The 17,500-nt window shown below is 35.6% G+C and overlaps 1 protein-coding gene across 1 annotated transcript in view; it reads left to right on the top strand.

The window, feature by feature from the left end:
* Positions 1 to 17,500, top strand: part of LOC115223135 (protein unc-13 homolog B-like) — a 393,815-nt gene that overhangs the window by 233,695 nt on the left and 142,620 nt on the right. Inside the window, exon 5 of the mRNA XM_036512114.1 lies at positions 9,823 to 9,946. Within this exon, the coding sequence (XP_036368007.1) occupies positions 9,823 to 9,946 (124 nt within the window). The remainder of the gene's footprint in view (positions 1 to 9,822; positions 9,947 to 17,500) is intronic.

Consider the following 17,500-nt stretch of genomic DNA (forward strand, 5'->3'; position numbering starts at 1 on the left):
CAGCATGGACAATGGACATTAAATGACAAACAAACACTTAAAAGCTTGTCATTATAAGAGCTCTTCGCTCCGATATTCAAAACTCTGAGCACTTATATTGACAACCTTTTACTGTTTGTAAAAATAATCCTCTACTTATCTAATATCGAAGTCTCATTCTTTTGTTGTTACTTTTTATTATCCTCATCATCATCATCATTATTATTATATATGTATATATATAGGCATAGGAGTGGATGTGTGGTAAGTAGCTTGCTTACAAACCACATGGCTCCGGGTTCAATCCCACTGCGTGGCAGCTTAGGCAAGTGTCTTCTGCTATGGCCTCGAGCCAACCAAAGCCTTGTGAGTGGATTTGGTAGATGGAAACTGAAAGAAGCATATCGTATATATATATGTGTGTGTGTGTGTGTGTGTGTTTATGTGTCTGTGTTTGTACCCCTAACATCGCTTGACAACCGATGCTGGTGTGTTTACGTCCCCCTAACTTAGCAGTTCGGCAAAGAGACCGATAGAATAAGTACTAGGCTTCCAAAGAGTAAGTCCTGGGGTAGATTTTCTCGACAAAGGCGGTGCTCCGGCATGGCCACAGTCAAATAACTGACACAAATAAAAGAGTAAAAGAGAGTAAAGTGTATAATACCTCCTCCCCACCTCATGCCCTCTATAGTTTCTGTTTACTAAATTCCTATCACAGGGCATTTCTCAACCTAAAGGTATGGCAAGCGAGACAGAAGACTCTCAGAAACCAAAGGTTTTGCATTTAATCAAACAAACTTCTTAATTGCTCAGTACAATCCACTTGTTGCCTTTTTGCTGTTCTGTCTGTTTGAGCAGACTTGTAAGTCAAAGACATTCCAGCTATGGCCACTCTGTCATTTTAGTGGGTACATATCGTTTTTTCTCTAGCCCTAGACTCATAAGACTACTTTAGTGGAAGCCACTTGCTCAAGAAACCTTTGCAATGGAACTGAACCTGAACCCATGTGATTGAGAACTTTACTTATCGACCACACAGCCACGCCTGCACCTACTGTAGTCTCTCTGACCCTATAGTCATAGCACTAGTTACCTGGCTTTCCCTGACCCTAGAGTCAAAGGCCCAGTCACCTGGGATTCTCTGGCCCTAAAGTCATAGGGCTGATTTCCATGGTATATAAATGGTTGAGAACATATTCCTCTGGATGGGATCCTTTGCAGAGTTCTAGGCCTACAGTTTTGAGGGGAGGGGTGAATTGATTACATGAACCCTATCTTATTTTATCAAACCCAAAGCAATGAAAGAGGAAGTTGACATCAGCAGGATTTGAACTCAGAATGCAAACATTCGAAAGAAATGCCAAGCAGTTTATCCTGGGTATATAGAACTACAGTATCTAGTATAAACTTTCATTTTTTCAGAGGCAGGGTGCAATTTGATGGAGATTTTACTGCTATTTCTAGCAGGTTCAGTGACCAAGTACAGGTTCCCCTCATTGTTTCATACAATCCGAGGTTTGGATGTAAATGTGGTCTGGACATTTTATAGATGGTTTTTGTGGAGAGGAACATTAACAAAAAATTAAAAAACACTCAGTAAAAGAGAGAAAAAAAACAAAGTATCTAAGACCCGAAATCAAGGAATTAAGATTTTCTTTCAGATATCCATAATGCTTGTGTGCCACATTGTTTTTTATTGGTTTCTTGTAGCAGAGTTCATAAGGTGGCGGCGTATATTTACTTCAAAGGAAACTTGGACCAATCTATATTGAAATAAAGTACAAAGCTGACAGGGAGTTAACATTAAAAGACGTTATTTAACCCTAGGTTAGTGTCCTGATGGGTGGGTTTGGGGGCGGAGGCTGATGATCAAAGGGATTCCAGCTATGGCCATCCCATCTTTTTCTTTTTTGTTGTTGTTGTTATACACACAGGTGTAGCTGTGTGGTTAAGATGTTTGCTTCCCAACCACATGGTTTCAGGTTCAGTCCTACTGTTGAACCTTGGGAAGGTATCTTCCACTTTAGCCCTGGGCTGACTCAAGCTTTGTGAACGGATTTGGTAAAAAAAAAATTAAAAGCCTGACTGTTGTTATCATTAGGCCTAACTCATTGTAAAGTAAATACCACCATGACCGATATCCAAACTACAGTGGAGAAGGTCAGCCACTGGATTTGGTCAAAAAGAGACGATGAGCAATGGCTAGAAGAATATTGAGCTTTATTTGATAACCAACTGATCTAGCAAGCGGGGCCTCATATCAGTTTTGTTTCATATCATTGATGTCATTGAGAGGTAGGCCCCGAAATGGCGCGCTTTCTTTCCTGATGACCCCCATACACTTGCTGGCTTCCAGTATACAGAGTTTTTGACTGGTAGCACTTGCATGTACAAGTTGTTTGCAAAACATTTAGAAATAGACATGAGGGTGATTGATACTGCTGCCCTTATCTGCATTTCCTACTGTGAAGTTGGTTCATCTGGAACACTTGACAGTAAAAGGTCCAGTTTGGTTTTGAAAATACTTACATCCAACCCATGTAGCCCCATCAGGTCCTTTGGGAGGATATTGAAGATATATATATATATATATTATATATATATATATATATATATATATATATATATATATATTATATATATATATATATTATATATATATACGTGTGTGTGTATGTGTTTGTGTTTGAAAGAATGAGTAGAGATGGCTTTTTGAGGGGATCATTTTTATTTTAGTCTTGTTAATAATGTTTAAACATTATTAGTAAGATTAAAATAAAAATTATCCCCTCAATAAAGCCATCTCTAACCATTCTTTCAAATATATATATAATACTGTACCAAGAACTTTCTCTTTATTATTCTACTGTTATATATATATATATATAATATATATATATAATATATATATATATATAGGGAGAGTTCACAAAAAAAAAACGAGAGACGAAGGCAGGTGGTGTAGAAAACAAACAGATGTATTAGTATAACGGTCAGGAATTGAAAAACTCTTTTACGTTTCGAGCCTACACTCTTCTACAGGAAGGGACACAGAAAAAAACAGGGAGAGAAACAAGGAGAGAAAAAATATGTGTAGTGGCTACCGATCTATCATGGCGACTGCCAGACAGAAGGGTCACACACACATATATATATATATATATATATATATTATATATATATATATATAAACATACATACACATGTGTGTGTGTGTGCATATATACCACATGCAGGTATTCAATATGTTAGAAATAGTAGAGAAATTTCCCTCATCTCACACTTAAAAAAAGAGGAATGATTCAGATATTGGAGAGTATATTCCTAGATAGACTATCTACACAAAAAGCAACACTACCTCACTGCAGAAAAAAAAAAGATAGGCACTGCTTGTTTATGAATGTAATACCTTTAATTATAAATTTAAGTCAATTATGGATTACCTGAAACTTAACAACAAAAACAACAATACCAAATACTCTATGACAAACACAAAGACATACAACATGCACATACATGCACAGGATGGGCTTCTTTCAGTTTCCATCGACCGAATCTTCTCATAAGACTTTGGTTGGTCTGGGGATATAGTGGAAGACAGTAGCCCAAGGTGCTACACAGTTGAATTGAACCTAGAAGCATGTGGTCGGGATGTAAACTTCTTATCACATAACTAAGTTGGCACCTGCAAAATAAAAAAAAAATTAAAATTCATGGAGAAAGGCAATAAGGAACCATCTTTGTATCAGAGACTTAGTTCCTTCTGGGTGACAAGATGTTTTGCGTGCTGTTTCAGGGCCTACCTCTTGACAGTATCAAATTGCACCAGCCCCCCTCACTGGTATGAGGCCCTGCTTGCTAGATCAACTGGTTATCAAATAAAGATCAATATACTTCTAGTCATCGCTCATCGTCTCCTTTTAACCAAATCCAGTGGCTGGCCTTCTCCACTGTAGTTTGGATAACGGTCATGGTGGTATTTACATAGTCACCTGTGTCTTCCTAGGTAGTGCCGAGTCATTCCAAATCTTCTTTGAAAGTGGTGTGCAATGTCATCTTGCATCTTCCTCCTTATCTCCATCCTTTTGGTGGGCCTTTCAAGAATTTGGACCTGGAGATCTCCATTTCCAGCGACTTCGAGGGCTACCTCCTAGTCGTGTCAGGTGCCAATGAAGAGCTCTCGACTACAAGACGACGACCAAAGTTTTTTTTTTCCCAAATTCTAGGGTCTCCGGATCTTTTCGGTTAGAACGGCAGTTTTTAACATAATTTCTAGGTAACTAAAAAATGTTAAACTTCGTATACTGGTAGAATATGTTTATAAATCATCTTTTTCTCTTGGTTTTATTGAGAAAATTCTATAGTTTGTAAGATATTTGTTGTTTTTTTCTTCAATTTCTGCAATTTCAACCAATCAAATACGTCTATTGAGGTGAAAACATTCTGTGCCGTATGAATATGTCCCTCGTTTAAGAAACAGATTGGGTTTATTTACATTTCTGAAGAAAAAAAGATACCCTTCCCCACCCCTAACCCTAAAACAGATTGAAATGCAATAGATTGATACTAGGGTCATAATTATGGGTGACAATTTCATATGACACCGCTACAAAAAACTGCCGTTCAAACTGAAAAGATTTGGGTCTCCCGCCCCTAAGCCCTAGACCATCACCTAATCACCCTTACTCATCTTGTTGCTTAACAACAACAACAGCAACAATGCCTTTGGTGGTACCCATTGTAAAGAAGATATCTTGGTTATTTGTCCTTCTCTATTTGGAAAACTTGACCTGCAAATCTCATTCTTCTTTCTGCCACGAAAACTTCCGAAGCAAGTGTATAGTGTTTAATCAAAGTAGTCACTAGAAGACGTTCAGTGATCTGATGATGCAAGGAAATATAAGGCAAAGAATAAATGCAATTAAGGAAATCAATAAATATAAGAATTATGTATGCGCAGGTTTGTCATTCTATGCCGTCTATAAATAGGAAGAAAGTTAAATGTAAGAAGAGGAATGCTTATTAAGCAGTTATTAATATGGGTAAGAGCTCATATTACTGGATCTAGTTCAACCTATTTGCTGAAGGTAAAATACTGTACATGTTACAGCTTTGAGAATACTTTAGTTATTTCTGATAATTGAGATGTGGCTGCTTTGTTGAGCAATGTATTTTTGTAACCGTACTTTCTCGGTTTGACCTGGCAACAAGACATTAGTAATGGTAAGGAAAGGAAAGTGTGTTTTATAACAGCCTTGGGTTGACCAGTGCCTTTTTATGAATGAATTTGGGAGAGAGAAAACTTCATAAGAAAAATACTCAGTAGTACATCTAGAGCCTGTACTTTTATTCTTCTACATGTTTCAGTCACTTTGACTGTGTCCATGCTAGAGCACCGCCTTTTAGTCAAAGAAATCTACCCTGGACTTATTGTTTGTAAGCCTGGTACTTATTCTAAACGGCCCCTTTGCCAAACCCCTAAGTTACAGGGATGTAAACCCCAAGGTCGGCCATCAAACAAGAGTGAAGGGAGAGACACAGACACACAGATACACACACACACACACACACACACACACACACACACACACACACACATATATATATATATATATATTTGCCTAATAGTGGTTTTATCTCTAATTTAATTTATATATATATATATGTGTGTGTGTGTGTGTGTGTATATACATACATATTATATATATGTATACATATATATATATGTATACATACATATATATATATGTATACATACATATATATATATATGTATACATATATATATATGTATGTATACATATATATACATACATATATATATATGTAGGTATACATATATATATATACATACATATATATGCATGTATGAATATATATATGTATATATATGTGTATATATATATATACATACACATAAACATACATACATAGACTCACATATATACATATACACTCACATACCCACTCACGCACCCACATATACATGTGTTCAGTGCAACTTTCTTTCGTTCATTGATTTACACACATATATATATATGTGTGTGTGTGTGTGTGTGACTGTGTGTGTGTGTGTGTGTGACTGTGTGTGTGTGTGTGTGACTGTGTGTGTGTGTGTTGGAGATGTCCACTGAAATAAAAATCAACAGCACTTGATTGCAAATCCTATTAACTTACTTAGAAAAACTACCGTATTCCTACAGACGTTGATTAAAGTGGTGAAGTGGGATACTGGTTCTATCTCACTGCAACGCAACCATTTCAAACCTGAAAAGCACTTTGTGTTCAACTGAGTTGTCAAATTTTTTAATAACTTTATCGATATGAAATATCAACTCTTGTGGTTTTGTCATACTTCATTCTTTACCTTTCTGTGACATGTTTTATTGCTGAAGTTTTTTTGTTTTTTTTTGTTTTGTTTGTGGTAACATTCGTCTTGTAATTTTATGCTGATATCTTGGATTCTTGTAGTTCTTTGAATTTAATGAATTGATCAAAAGTGTGTGACTATGTATGTACATGTGTGTGTGTGTACAGACACACACACACAGACACATACACACAAGGGCACTCTCACATATCTGATATATATGTATGGATGTATGTATGCATGTGTATATATATACATACATACATACATATACTTTATATATATATATAGTCTACTTTGTAAAGGGGTTGGTGTTAGGAAGGGCATCCAGCCAAAACAGACAGTGAATCTTGGTACAGTCTTCTGGCTTGCCACCTCCTGCCAAACTGTCCAACCCATGCCAGCATGGAAAAAATGAATGTTAAATGATGATGATATACTCACATACGGGTTTACTTATATATATGCACATTTTTCACAAACCTGTATGTATATATATATATATATATCTTTATATATATATATATACACACTTGTGTATACTTATATACGGCGCAGGAGTGGCTGTGTGGTAAGTAGCTTGCTAACCAACCACATGGTTCCGGGTTCAGTCCCACTGCGTGGCATCTTGGGCAAGTGTCTTCTACTATAGCCCCGGGCCGAGTGGATCTGGTAGACGGAAACTGAAAGAAACCTGTCGTATATATGTATATATATATATATGTACGTGCGTGTGTGTATGTTTGTGTGTCTGTGTTTGTCCCCCTAGCATTGCTTGACAACCGATGCTGGTTTGTTTACATCCCCAGGACTTAGTGGTTCAGCAAAAGAGACCGATAGAATAAGTACTGGGCTTACAAAGAATAAGTCCTGGGGTCAATTTGCTCAACTAAAGGCGGTGCTCCAGCATGGCCCCAGTCAAATGACTGAAACAAGTAAAAGAGTAAAAGAGTACATGTGTACACTTACATATATGTACACCCATATGTATACTTATAAATATATATATACATACATATAAATATATATATACATACAAATGGCAGTGCCCCAGCATGGCCACAGCTCATTAGCTGAAACTAGAAAAATCAAATCAAAATCATAGATACATATATTTGGATGTACATGCATTTATCTGTCTCCCCTCTCCTTTGTCTTTCTATCTGTCTTTCTTTAAGTTTCTACCTTTTTTTTTATATTACCCTGCATGCTTACGCAAAAGCAGGGTATCATAGTCACTCACCTTTGTCTGTGTTTTTTTCAAAATTACTGGAAAATAGTTGAACAGATTTTCACCAAATTTAGTAGAAATACTCATTGGGTGAGTGGCCTAAAATGACGAAAATTTGGTTTGATTACCTTCAAAATCAAAACTAGTGGATGGGTGAAGCAATGTTTTGGCCATACAGATTTTTTGCTAAAGAATTTATGTGCATCCAGGGTATGCATCGTTTCGGCATGTTCTCAGCACAATAATTTATTACTAGAACATAAAAACATGTGTTATGTCTCTTAAATACTATTTATCTTTCACCTGATGGAGTACTTTTTTCGTTGATCTCACCATTACGGAACAGTATGCAATATATATATATATATATATATATATATATATATCTTTATATATATATATATATACACACTTGTGTATACTTATATACGGCGCAGGAGTGGCTGTGTGGTAAGTAGCTTGCTAACCAACCACATGGTTCCGGGTTCAGTCCCACTGCGTGGCATCTTGGGCAAGTGTCTTCTACTATAGCCCCGGGCCGAGTGGATCTGGTAGACGGAAACTGAAAGAAACCTGTCGTATATATGTATATATATATATATATGTACGTGCGTGTGTGTATGTTTGTGTGTCTGTGTTTGTCCCCCTAGCATTGCTTGACAACCGATGCTGGTTTGTTTACATCCCCAGGACTTAGTGGTTCAGCAAAAGAGACCGATAGAATAAGTACTGGGCTTACAAAGAATAAGTCCTGGGGTCAATTTGCTCAACTAAAGGCGGTGCTCCAGCATGGCCCCAGTCAAATGACTGAAACAAGTAAAAGAGTAAAAGAGTACATGTGTACACTTACATATATGTACACCCATATGTATACTTATAATATATATATACATACATATAAATATATATATACATACAAATGGCAGTGCCCCAGCATGGCCACAGCTCATTAGCTGAAACTAGAAAAATCAATCAAAATCATAGATACATATATTTGGATGTACATGCATTTATCTGTCTCCCCTCTCCTTTGTCTTTCTATCTGTCTTTCTTTAAGTTTCTACCTTTTTTTTTATATTACCCTGCATGCTTACGCAAAAGCAGGGTATATAGTCACTCACCTTTGTCTGTGTTTTTTTCAAAATTACTGGAAAATAGTTGAACAGATTTTCACCAAATTTAGTAGAAATACTCATTGGGTGAGTGGCCTAAAATGACGAAAATTTGGTTGATTACCTTCAAAATCAAAACTAGTGGATGGTTGAAGCAATGTTTTGGCCATACAGATTTTTTGCTAAAGAATTTATGTGCATCCAGGGTATGCATCGTTTCGGCATGTTCTCAGCACAATAATTTATTACTAGAACATAAAAACATGTGTTATGTCTCTTAAATACTATTTATCTTTCACCTGATGGAGTACTTTTTTCGTTGATCTCACCATTACGGAACAGTATGCAATATATATATATATATATATATATATATATACATATATCATTGATTTGACCCATGTCTGTGTGTGTATAGATCATGGTGTACCTATGCACATAAACACTTAATGCTACATACTTACATAAATACATACATAGATATGTAACTGTGTGTGTGTGTGCATACTTGTGTGTTTCTACAGTGGCGGATTTGAGGGTTTCGTTTATTTACGAGTTGGTTACTTAATTTTACCAGGTTGTAATTACCTATAATGGTGATACTAAAAAAAATTGATGAAATTTTTTAAAAATTGAACTTACAAATTTCCAGATATGCAAGAGGTCATATTATTTATATCCTACAATGAACTGTGGTAGGTTTGATGCACCTGCCATCATTGAAAGATGTTGAAAACACTTCTCAAATTCTATGCAATATTTTCTATAAGTATTTCAGTTTGTTCACTTTCTTTTTCATAATCATGTTTATTATTTGAATAATCATTTATTTAGTCATATGCAAATTTTACTCATATGCATTTGACATAGACATCGATGAAGTCTACTTTTAGCTGTCATCTATTTAGGCTGCTAATCTTCTTTCAGTCAAACACTTACAAAGCTTAATTCAGTTCAATTAAAAAGCATGGGTAAATAATGCATTGTAAGCCACAATATAATTTGCAAAAAAATTTATCTGTGCACAGGGTGTGCATCACCTCTCTGATGCCTTTTTAAAAAATTTTTATATGATTTCCATTGATAAAAAAATTAACTTTTCCAAATTTTTCTTTTTTTACTTTTTATAGGAAGGCCAGGGAAAATGGTTTTCCTTGGATGGTGAATTGATCATGAAGAATGGGGAAATTATTGGAACTCGAGGCTCCACTGGTCACAGCATTCTTATTGATGCCCGATTTGAACTTCCCTATGGTAAGTTTATGACAGCCATTTCAAAAATTTCATTCAGGAAAGAAAATGTTTTTGTCTTTTCTCCATAAACTATGTAATTATCTTAAATAATCCTGGCAAGCTCGAATTTTTTCAGCGGTGGTGCCCCAGCATGGCCGCAGCATTCGGGCTAAAACATTTTTAAGGATTTTAAGGAATAGCTGCAGGCATGGCTACATGGTAAGGAGCTTGCTTCCCAGCCACATGGCTCCTGCTTCAGTTGCACTGCATGGGGCACCTTGGGCAAGTGTCTTCTACTGTAGCCTCGGGCTGGCCAAAGCCTTGTGCAAAGCTTTGGTAGACAGAAACTGGAAGAAGCCCGTTGTATATATATATATATATTATGTGTGTGTGTGTATGTGTGTGTATCTGTGTTTGTCCCACTGCCATTGCTTGACAACAGATACTGGTGTATCTATGTCCCCGTAACTTAGTGGTTAGGCAAAGTGACCAATGAAATAAGTACTAGGCTTACAAAGAATAAGTCCTGGGGTCGATTTCTTCCACCAACACCCTTTAAGGTGGTGCTCCAGCATGACCGCAGTCAAATGACTGAAATAGTAAAATGCTAAAACAATCTATACAAAATTGACTAAATGGTTTTATTTATTTGTTTATTTATTGTTATAGATTTTTTGTTTATCATCTTCAGTGTTTACGTCTGGTCTTTTCTATATCTTATTTTAATGTCTATAATTACTGAAATTTAATTAAAAATAAATAGAAAAAAGCAGCAGAAAACAAGCCAAATCTGTGTATGGCAGGTTTGGTAGCCTCTAACTAACACTATCTCCTCCAAGACCCTGCGGCACAAGTTGACCAAAATTGAGAGTATGATAGAAGAAGGCTTGCTCTTCATTCTGTAGCAGATAAAATTCAAATCGGACCATGTTAATACCAAAAATTATTTACATCAAAAAGGTGCTTTTTTTCTATGAAAATCCCTAATTTTTACGATTTTTTTACTGCTGTCGACATTTTTCGGTGTATTTTAACCAGAAAAATGTTCACTTAAAGTTCACAAGCTACATAATGCAAAATTTTTAATTTTCAAAAATTCCAATTCTAAAGGGTCGGAACAAACCCGAGCAACACTGGGCGATACTACTAGTTATGAATAAAATATATTCTGTAATCCTTTGGTTTGCCTTCACCATCATGGCCTTATCTATGATGGAGGTATTTCCTCATGTATATCCATGAAAATATTAGTGAGGTAAACTTAAAACATATGTACACACATGGCTCTGTGGTGAAGCTATTTGGTTCACAACCCCTCTTTAAGGGGTTCGATCCCATGCTGTGAGTGAAATTTGTTAGTCAGAAATTATGTAGATTCCTCTGTGCTTGTGTGTGCGTTTGTGTGTGTGTGTGTGTGTGTGTGTGTGTATGTGTGTGTGTGCATGTGTGGGCAGTTGAGAAGCTTACTTTGTAAGCATGTGGTTTCAGTTTCAGTCCCATTGTACAGCCCCTGTCTTCTACCACAGCCCCAGGCTGACTAAAGCCCTGTAAGTAAATATGGAATTTGGTAGCCAGCTGTAGGAACCATGCCAAAACTGACAATAGAGCTTGCTGCAATCCTTTGCTTTGCCAAACTCTTAATAGAGCTCCAACGCATGCCAGCAGGGAACATGAATGTTAAATGATGACGACGATGGTGATGATGATGATATGTATGTATGTTTGTATATATATATGTGTGTGTTCTTTTAATCTTTTACTTGTTTCAGTCATTTGACTGTGGCCATGCTGGTGCACCACCTTTAGTCGAGCAAATCGACCCCAGGGCTTATTCTTTGTAAGCCTAGTATATATACGACAGGCTTCTTTCAGTTTCTGTCTACCAAATCCACTCACAAGGCTTTGGTTGGCCCGAGGCTATAGTAGAAGACACTTGCCCAAGGTGCCACGCAGTGGGACTGTATGTGTGTGTGTGTGTGTGTGTGCGCGATTGTGTTTCTTTGTCTTGACATCATGTAATAGTTGTAAATGAGTGCCACTGTCATACAAGCAGTCTTTTATTTTTGCAATATTCTGTGAGAAAATATCTGGTTATAGAGAAATATTGATTGGCATAGAAAAAAGTGAGGGTTGGCAAGAGGAAAGGCATCCAGCCATAAAACAAATCTGTGTCAATAAACTTCACCTCCCCATGCCAGCATGGAGAACTGAGCATTAAAATGATGATGGGCAACGATGACATACTTTAGAAGTTACAATGTTTGTTTAAAGTCTTCTTCATTGAAAATGGTAGGGTGCAATTTGAAGGAAATTTTACTGCTATTTATAGAAGGAGATCAACTGTTTAGAGCAGGGGTTTTCAACCAATTTTTACCTATGGACCCCTTCGATTACTATTTTATTCTGGTGGACCCCCATAGCCATTCAATGTTTAAAAACTAGTTTTATAGAAACTTCTTTCCAAATTCCTATTTTGTTTTTCACACATTAATTTGTAAAACAGAGAAAGAAACTGAACTGTTCCTTGCAGTACACACCAACAAAAAAATCTAAAGCAAAATTTTTTCAGGGGCCCTCAAAATACTATTGTGGGTCTCCAGTTTACTCTTTTGCTGTGTGGACCCCACAAAAATCTTATATGAACGCTCAGGGGCCATGTGGAGTGGACCCTGGTTGAGAACCACTGGTTTGTGGATGCATATGGCCTAGTGGTTAGAGCAGTGGACTTGTGGTCGAGGGATCGCACGTTCGAATCTCAGACTGGGCGATGTGTGTGTTTATGAGTGAAACACCTAAGCTCCACGCAGCTCTGGCAGAAAGTAATGGCGAACTTCTGCTGACTCTTTCACCACAGCTTTCTCTCACTCTTTCCTCCTGCATCTTGCAGCTCACCTGCGACAGATCGGTGTCCTGTCCAGGTGGGGGACCTATACGCCAAGGAACCAGGAAACTGGCCCTTATGAACCAGGCATAGCTTGAGAAAGAACAAACAACAACCACTGGTTTAGAGTCTCTCTTCTTAGCTTGTTGATCTCAATGTTTAACCTGAGGTCAGCTACAGACAGGTGTTAATTATTGGCTGTAGATGAATTATAAACTGACACAAGTATGTCAGAAAACGCTTTAGATTCACTGGATCCTTACCAGAGACATCATTTTCATGTAGCATAGTGGTTAAGTGTAAATCATCTTGTCAAAATTCGTCTCTTTGGTAAATGCTGAGCTCAGCACTATACGTGAGTGTAACACTTGTCAACTGTCAAGTTTTCTGCTTCTTACACCACTCTGAAACAATAGATAAAGATTTTACAATGCGTTCCTGGTTTGAAAGTGGCAACACCTTAACCCTTTAATGCCTATTGTTAATAATTCTTACTCTGCTTCAAATGTTCCTCTCTTCTGAGAAGACAACAGAGAAAATTGGGAGCTTGGAGGTAGTTCTAAGAATTATTTACATTTGAATGGCGATATTTGCATGCATGTAATTATAATATCTGGTGGTTGTTGCAGAATTACTGGCACTTGAATAATTCATACACACGTGTGCATACACACATGCACTTATACATGCACACACATGTATGTATAGGTGTGTATAAATAAGCATACAAATACATATATATACATGTGTATATATGTACACACATATATATACATGTATGTGTATATGTATGTATGTATATATATATATACACACATGCATATATATACATTTATATTTATGTGTATATATAAATATATATACATGTATATGAGTGTATATAGATATATATATATATATATATATATATATATATATACTTGTGTGTATGTGTATAAATATGTATATATATTTATGCATGTTTGTGTGAGCTTGTGGAAAGAAAATTTAAAATTTTTACATCAAACATACTTCATGCTCTTAAACAAGCAGCAAAAATTCAATAAATTATTTTATCCCCCTGCCTTTTACATAAACGTTGTGAGAGTTAAGACTATAATTTTCTTTTCTATATAGCGTGGCCATCGCCAATGACCTATGTTTCCTTTTTGGATCTAGAATTTTAGCAAAATTTATGGAAATTCGCTTCGATGACGATTATGGCTTCTTGGCGTTAATTTTTAATTCCGAGATTATTGATATTGTTGTCGTAGAGACTGAAAGTATTGAGGTGACTCACTTTTAATTGAAATCCTTTAATTAATACTGAGTATATTAACCTTGGCATCAAAATTGCTTAAATTTGCCTTCTCTTGTCCTACAACAACAACAAAGACCAGCACAACAACAACAACAACAGCCATGTTGCTGCATCATTTTTAATTTATTTGTCTCTCAATTATGAATTATTTTTATCATATAAACCAGAGTAGATTTAGCTGGGGTTGGGTTCAAGGTCAGAGGTTAACTTGGCATCATGTCCTTTAAAACTTAGAAAGGTATGGCATTCATCTCTATTTCTGCAGAATGCTACCTAACCGAAAGAAATTCGTCTCAGCAACGACAGAAAATTGAAGACTCTTTTGAAATGTAATTTTTAATAGTCTTTGGATGAGTAAGTTTGGTTATTAAATACTTCATGAACAATATCTTAGATTGGAAGACATCGTTCTTATGGTCTAGTTAAAGAAATTCTATTGGTTCCATTAGGAAGTTCTGATAGCAATAAATAATGGTTTATTATAGAATAAATGGAATAAAAAAAAATATTTTCTCAAAATAGCTTGTTCATTAATTTCTTTTATTTATCTTTATCGGACCTAATTAATGTTCTTTTCATCCAACACTAGCAATATTTACTAAAATCCCTTCTTTTTGATGCTTTTATTATTTAATATTATTGATCTGATCTCGGTGGTAGTTTGACCGTTTGATTAAATAATATTTGTGTGGGTTTTTTTTTCTTTTCATTCTTATCATTCACAAATCTTTTAATAAAAACTAAACATAGTGTTATCTTTCTTTTATTTTTTTTCCCCTTAACAAGAACTTTTTTTCTTGTTAGATATTAAATCAATATATCTGTTTATTTCTTTATAATTTTGTTTTTAAATCTACAGCAGATAACTTATACTTTGTAGTTATTTTACGGAATCTACAGAAACCAATTCTTGGAAAATAGTTTTATCAAAGGTTGAAGATCATTGTTTTGTTTTTCTTTTGTTAGATTATTCTTTTCTTTTTTTCATAATTAGAGATTAAAATATATTATTATTAAAATGTAATTATTATATATTTAAATTTGAGTTTTTGTGCTGTTTCTTCTATAGAAACGGCAGTATTCTTCGTTTGTTTTATTGAATAATTTTCAAAAATGACGAAGAAGCAAAAAGTCAAAATTTGTTTCGTTCCTAATGGGATTTCACTCAAAATTCAAGAAAATATTTGAAGTATGTTTAAAATGGTGAATAAACATATATAAGAAATGTTACTTTTGAATTCATTTCAGATACATTGAAAATAATATCACTCTTAGGAGAATGGGGGAAAATGCTTTAAATTCCTCATAGAAAATTAAATGGAATTATAATTGATTCCAATCATTTATCAAAGTGTTTGTACAGTTTACTAATTTCTTTTTATATATTTAGTTTATAATTTTTTTGTCTATTTTTTTAGTTTTATTCCAAGTGTTTCAGCATTTAGAAAGTGTATTTTAGTCTTTTCTACAAAAAAAAAGAGAAAAGAACAACAACAACAAAAAAATCTCCTCAGATTTTATTGGTTTTAGGATGGTTTCCATTCAGTTCTTGACATGTTTGGTCACAAATCCATTTTTTTTAAACCATTTTTTTCTTTTTTCTTTTCTGATATCAATAATACAAGAGATGTATTTTTATTCAAGTTTTTGAATACTGGACAAAAACTATCAAGTTTAGAAAACATTCTGCAAACAAAATATATTCTAAGTGCCTTTTAACACCTATCAACTTTCCTTTTTTTGTATGTGTGTGTGTCTGCGCTTGTGTGTGTGTGTGCCTTTCTTAAATCAGTTTGTCTTGTCTCTATGGTTTGTTTTGGTGTTTATTTCCATGTTAGGTATATTTTTTAATGTTTTTTTTTCACTTCCTCATATTCATGAAATGCAGACGCTGAGAGCATTTTCTAATCTTTGGCGGGTTTTTTTTGTTCTTCATTAAGTTTATTCTCATAAATTTTGTTGTTTTTCTTCTTAATTATTTCCATTCCGGTTGTAAATAAAATTTCTCATGCTTAGCTTCAAACTGAATAAATTTCGAAACTCTATGTCTTGGAAATTGAAAGGGAAGAACAACATAAAACGTATAAGTGTTCTTCTGTTTAATACGTTTATTTACTACTTCATATCTAACTCTTTTAAGAATTTGGAATTTACTTTTTTTCTTTCCTTTATTTGTTATACAGCTTCTTTAGACTCTGCAGCTCTTAATTCTGCAGAAAAATCCTAATATTTCTCCAGTATTTCAAAATAATTGATGCTTCACACTTTGGAAAAATATATATTGGATTTTAAATACATTTTGAAAAATAAATTGCTTATAAAACTGCCAAGATTCCTATGACAGACATTACAAATGCACAGAATGTTAATATATAATGGGTACTTTCGAGTGATCCTTGAATGTTTTACGCAGGTTTGTCTTTGTAGATATTTAAATAAAATTTTTATCTAGTTTCCTTTACACATGCATTCGCACACACACACAGTCTCTCTCACATGCTCTATATCTCGCACATTCTCTCTCTCACATGCACACTCTCTCTCTCACATGCACACACTCTCTCTCTCTCACACACACACACACACTCTCCTTCTCTCTCTCTCTCTCTCTCACACGCACACACACTCTCCTTTTCTCTCTCACTCTCTCACACACACTCTCTTTCACACACACACATTCTCTCTCTCACATGCACACACTCTCTCTCTCACATGCTCTATCTCTCACACATTCTCTCTCTCTCACACACACACACACACACACACACACTCTCCTTCTCTCTCTCTCTCACACATGCGCACACACACTCTCCTTTTCTCTCTCACTCTCTCACACACACTCTCTTTCACACACACACATTCTTTCTCACATGCTCTATCTCTCACACATTCTCTCTCTCTCTCTCACACACACACACACACACACACACACTCTCCTTCTCTCTCTCTCTCTCTCACACACATGCACTCTTTCTCTTTCTCCCCCCCCTCTCACTCTCTCTGTTTATGTATCATGCCTACAGGTATTAGCAATCATAGATCTTCATACCAAAGTCTGATGTCTCATAATCTTTCCCACAAAAAATGCACCAGTGTTTTCTTTTATTCCTTGCCTTCTGCTGGTTTATTTACAGTTTATTCTATTTTTCTCCTGCTCTCTTGAGCTTACACTTGAGGTGTGGAACCTATCAAAACCCTTAGGCAGTGGGGACTGGTTCATGCAACATCAAGGCACATCCACACATCAATGAACCTGTGTGTCGCTTCTGTAGGGGCCAACCCTTTTTGAGTCTTGTCTACCTTATCCACAATGCCTATTTCTTTGCTACCCACAAGGGGCCTAAACACAGATAGGACAAACAAGGACAGACAAACGGATTAAGTCGATTATATC

Source organism: Octopus sinensis, linkage group LG22 (genome assembly GCF_006345805.1).
Source record: "Octopus sinensis linkage group LG22, ASM634580v1, whole genome shotgun sequence".
NCBI lineage: Eukaryota > Metazoa > Mollusca > Cephalopoda > Octopoda > Octopodidae > Octopus > Octopus sinensis.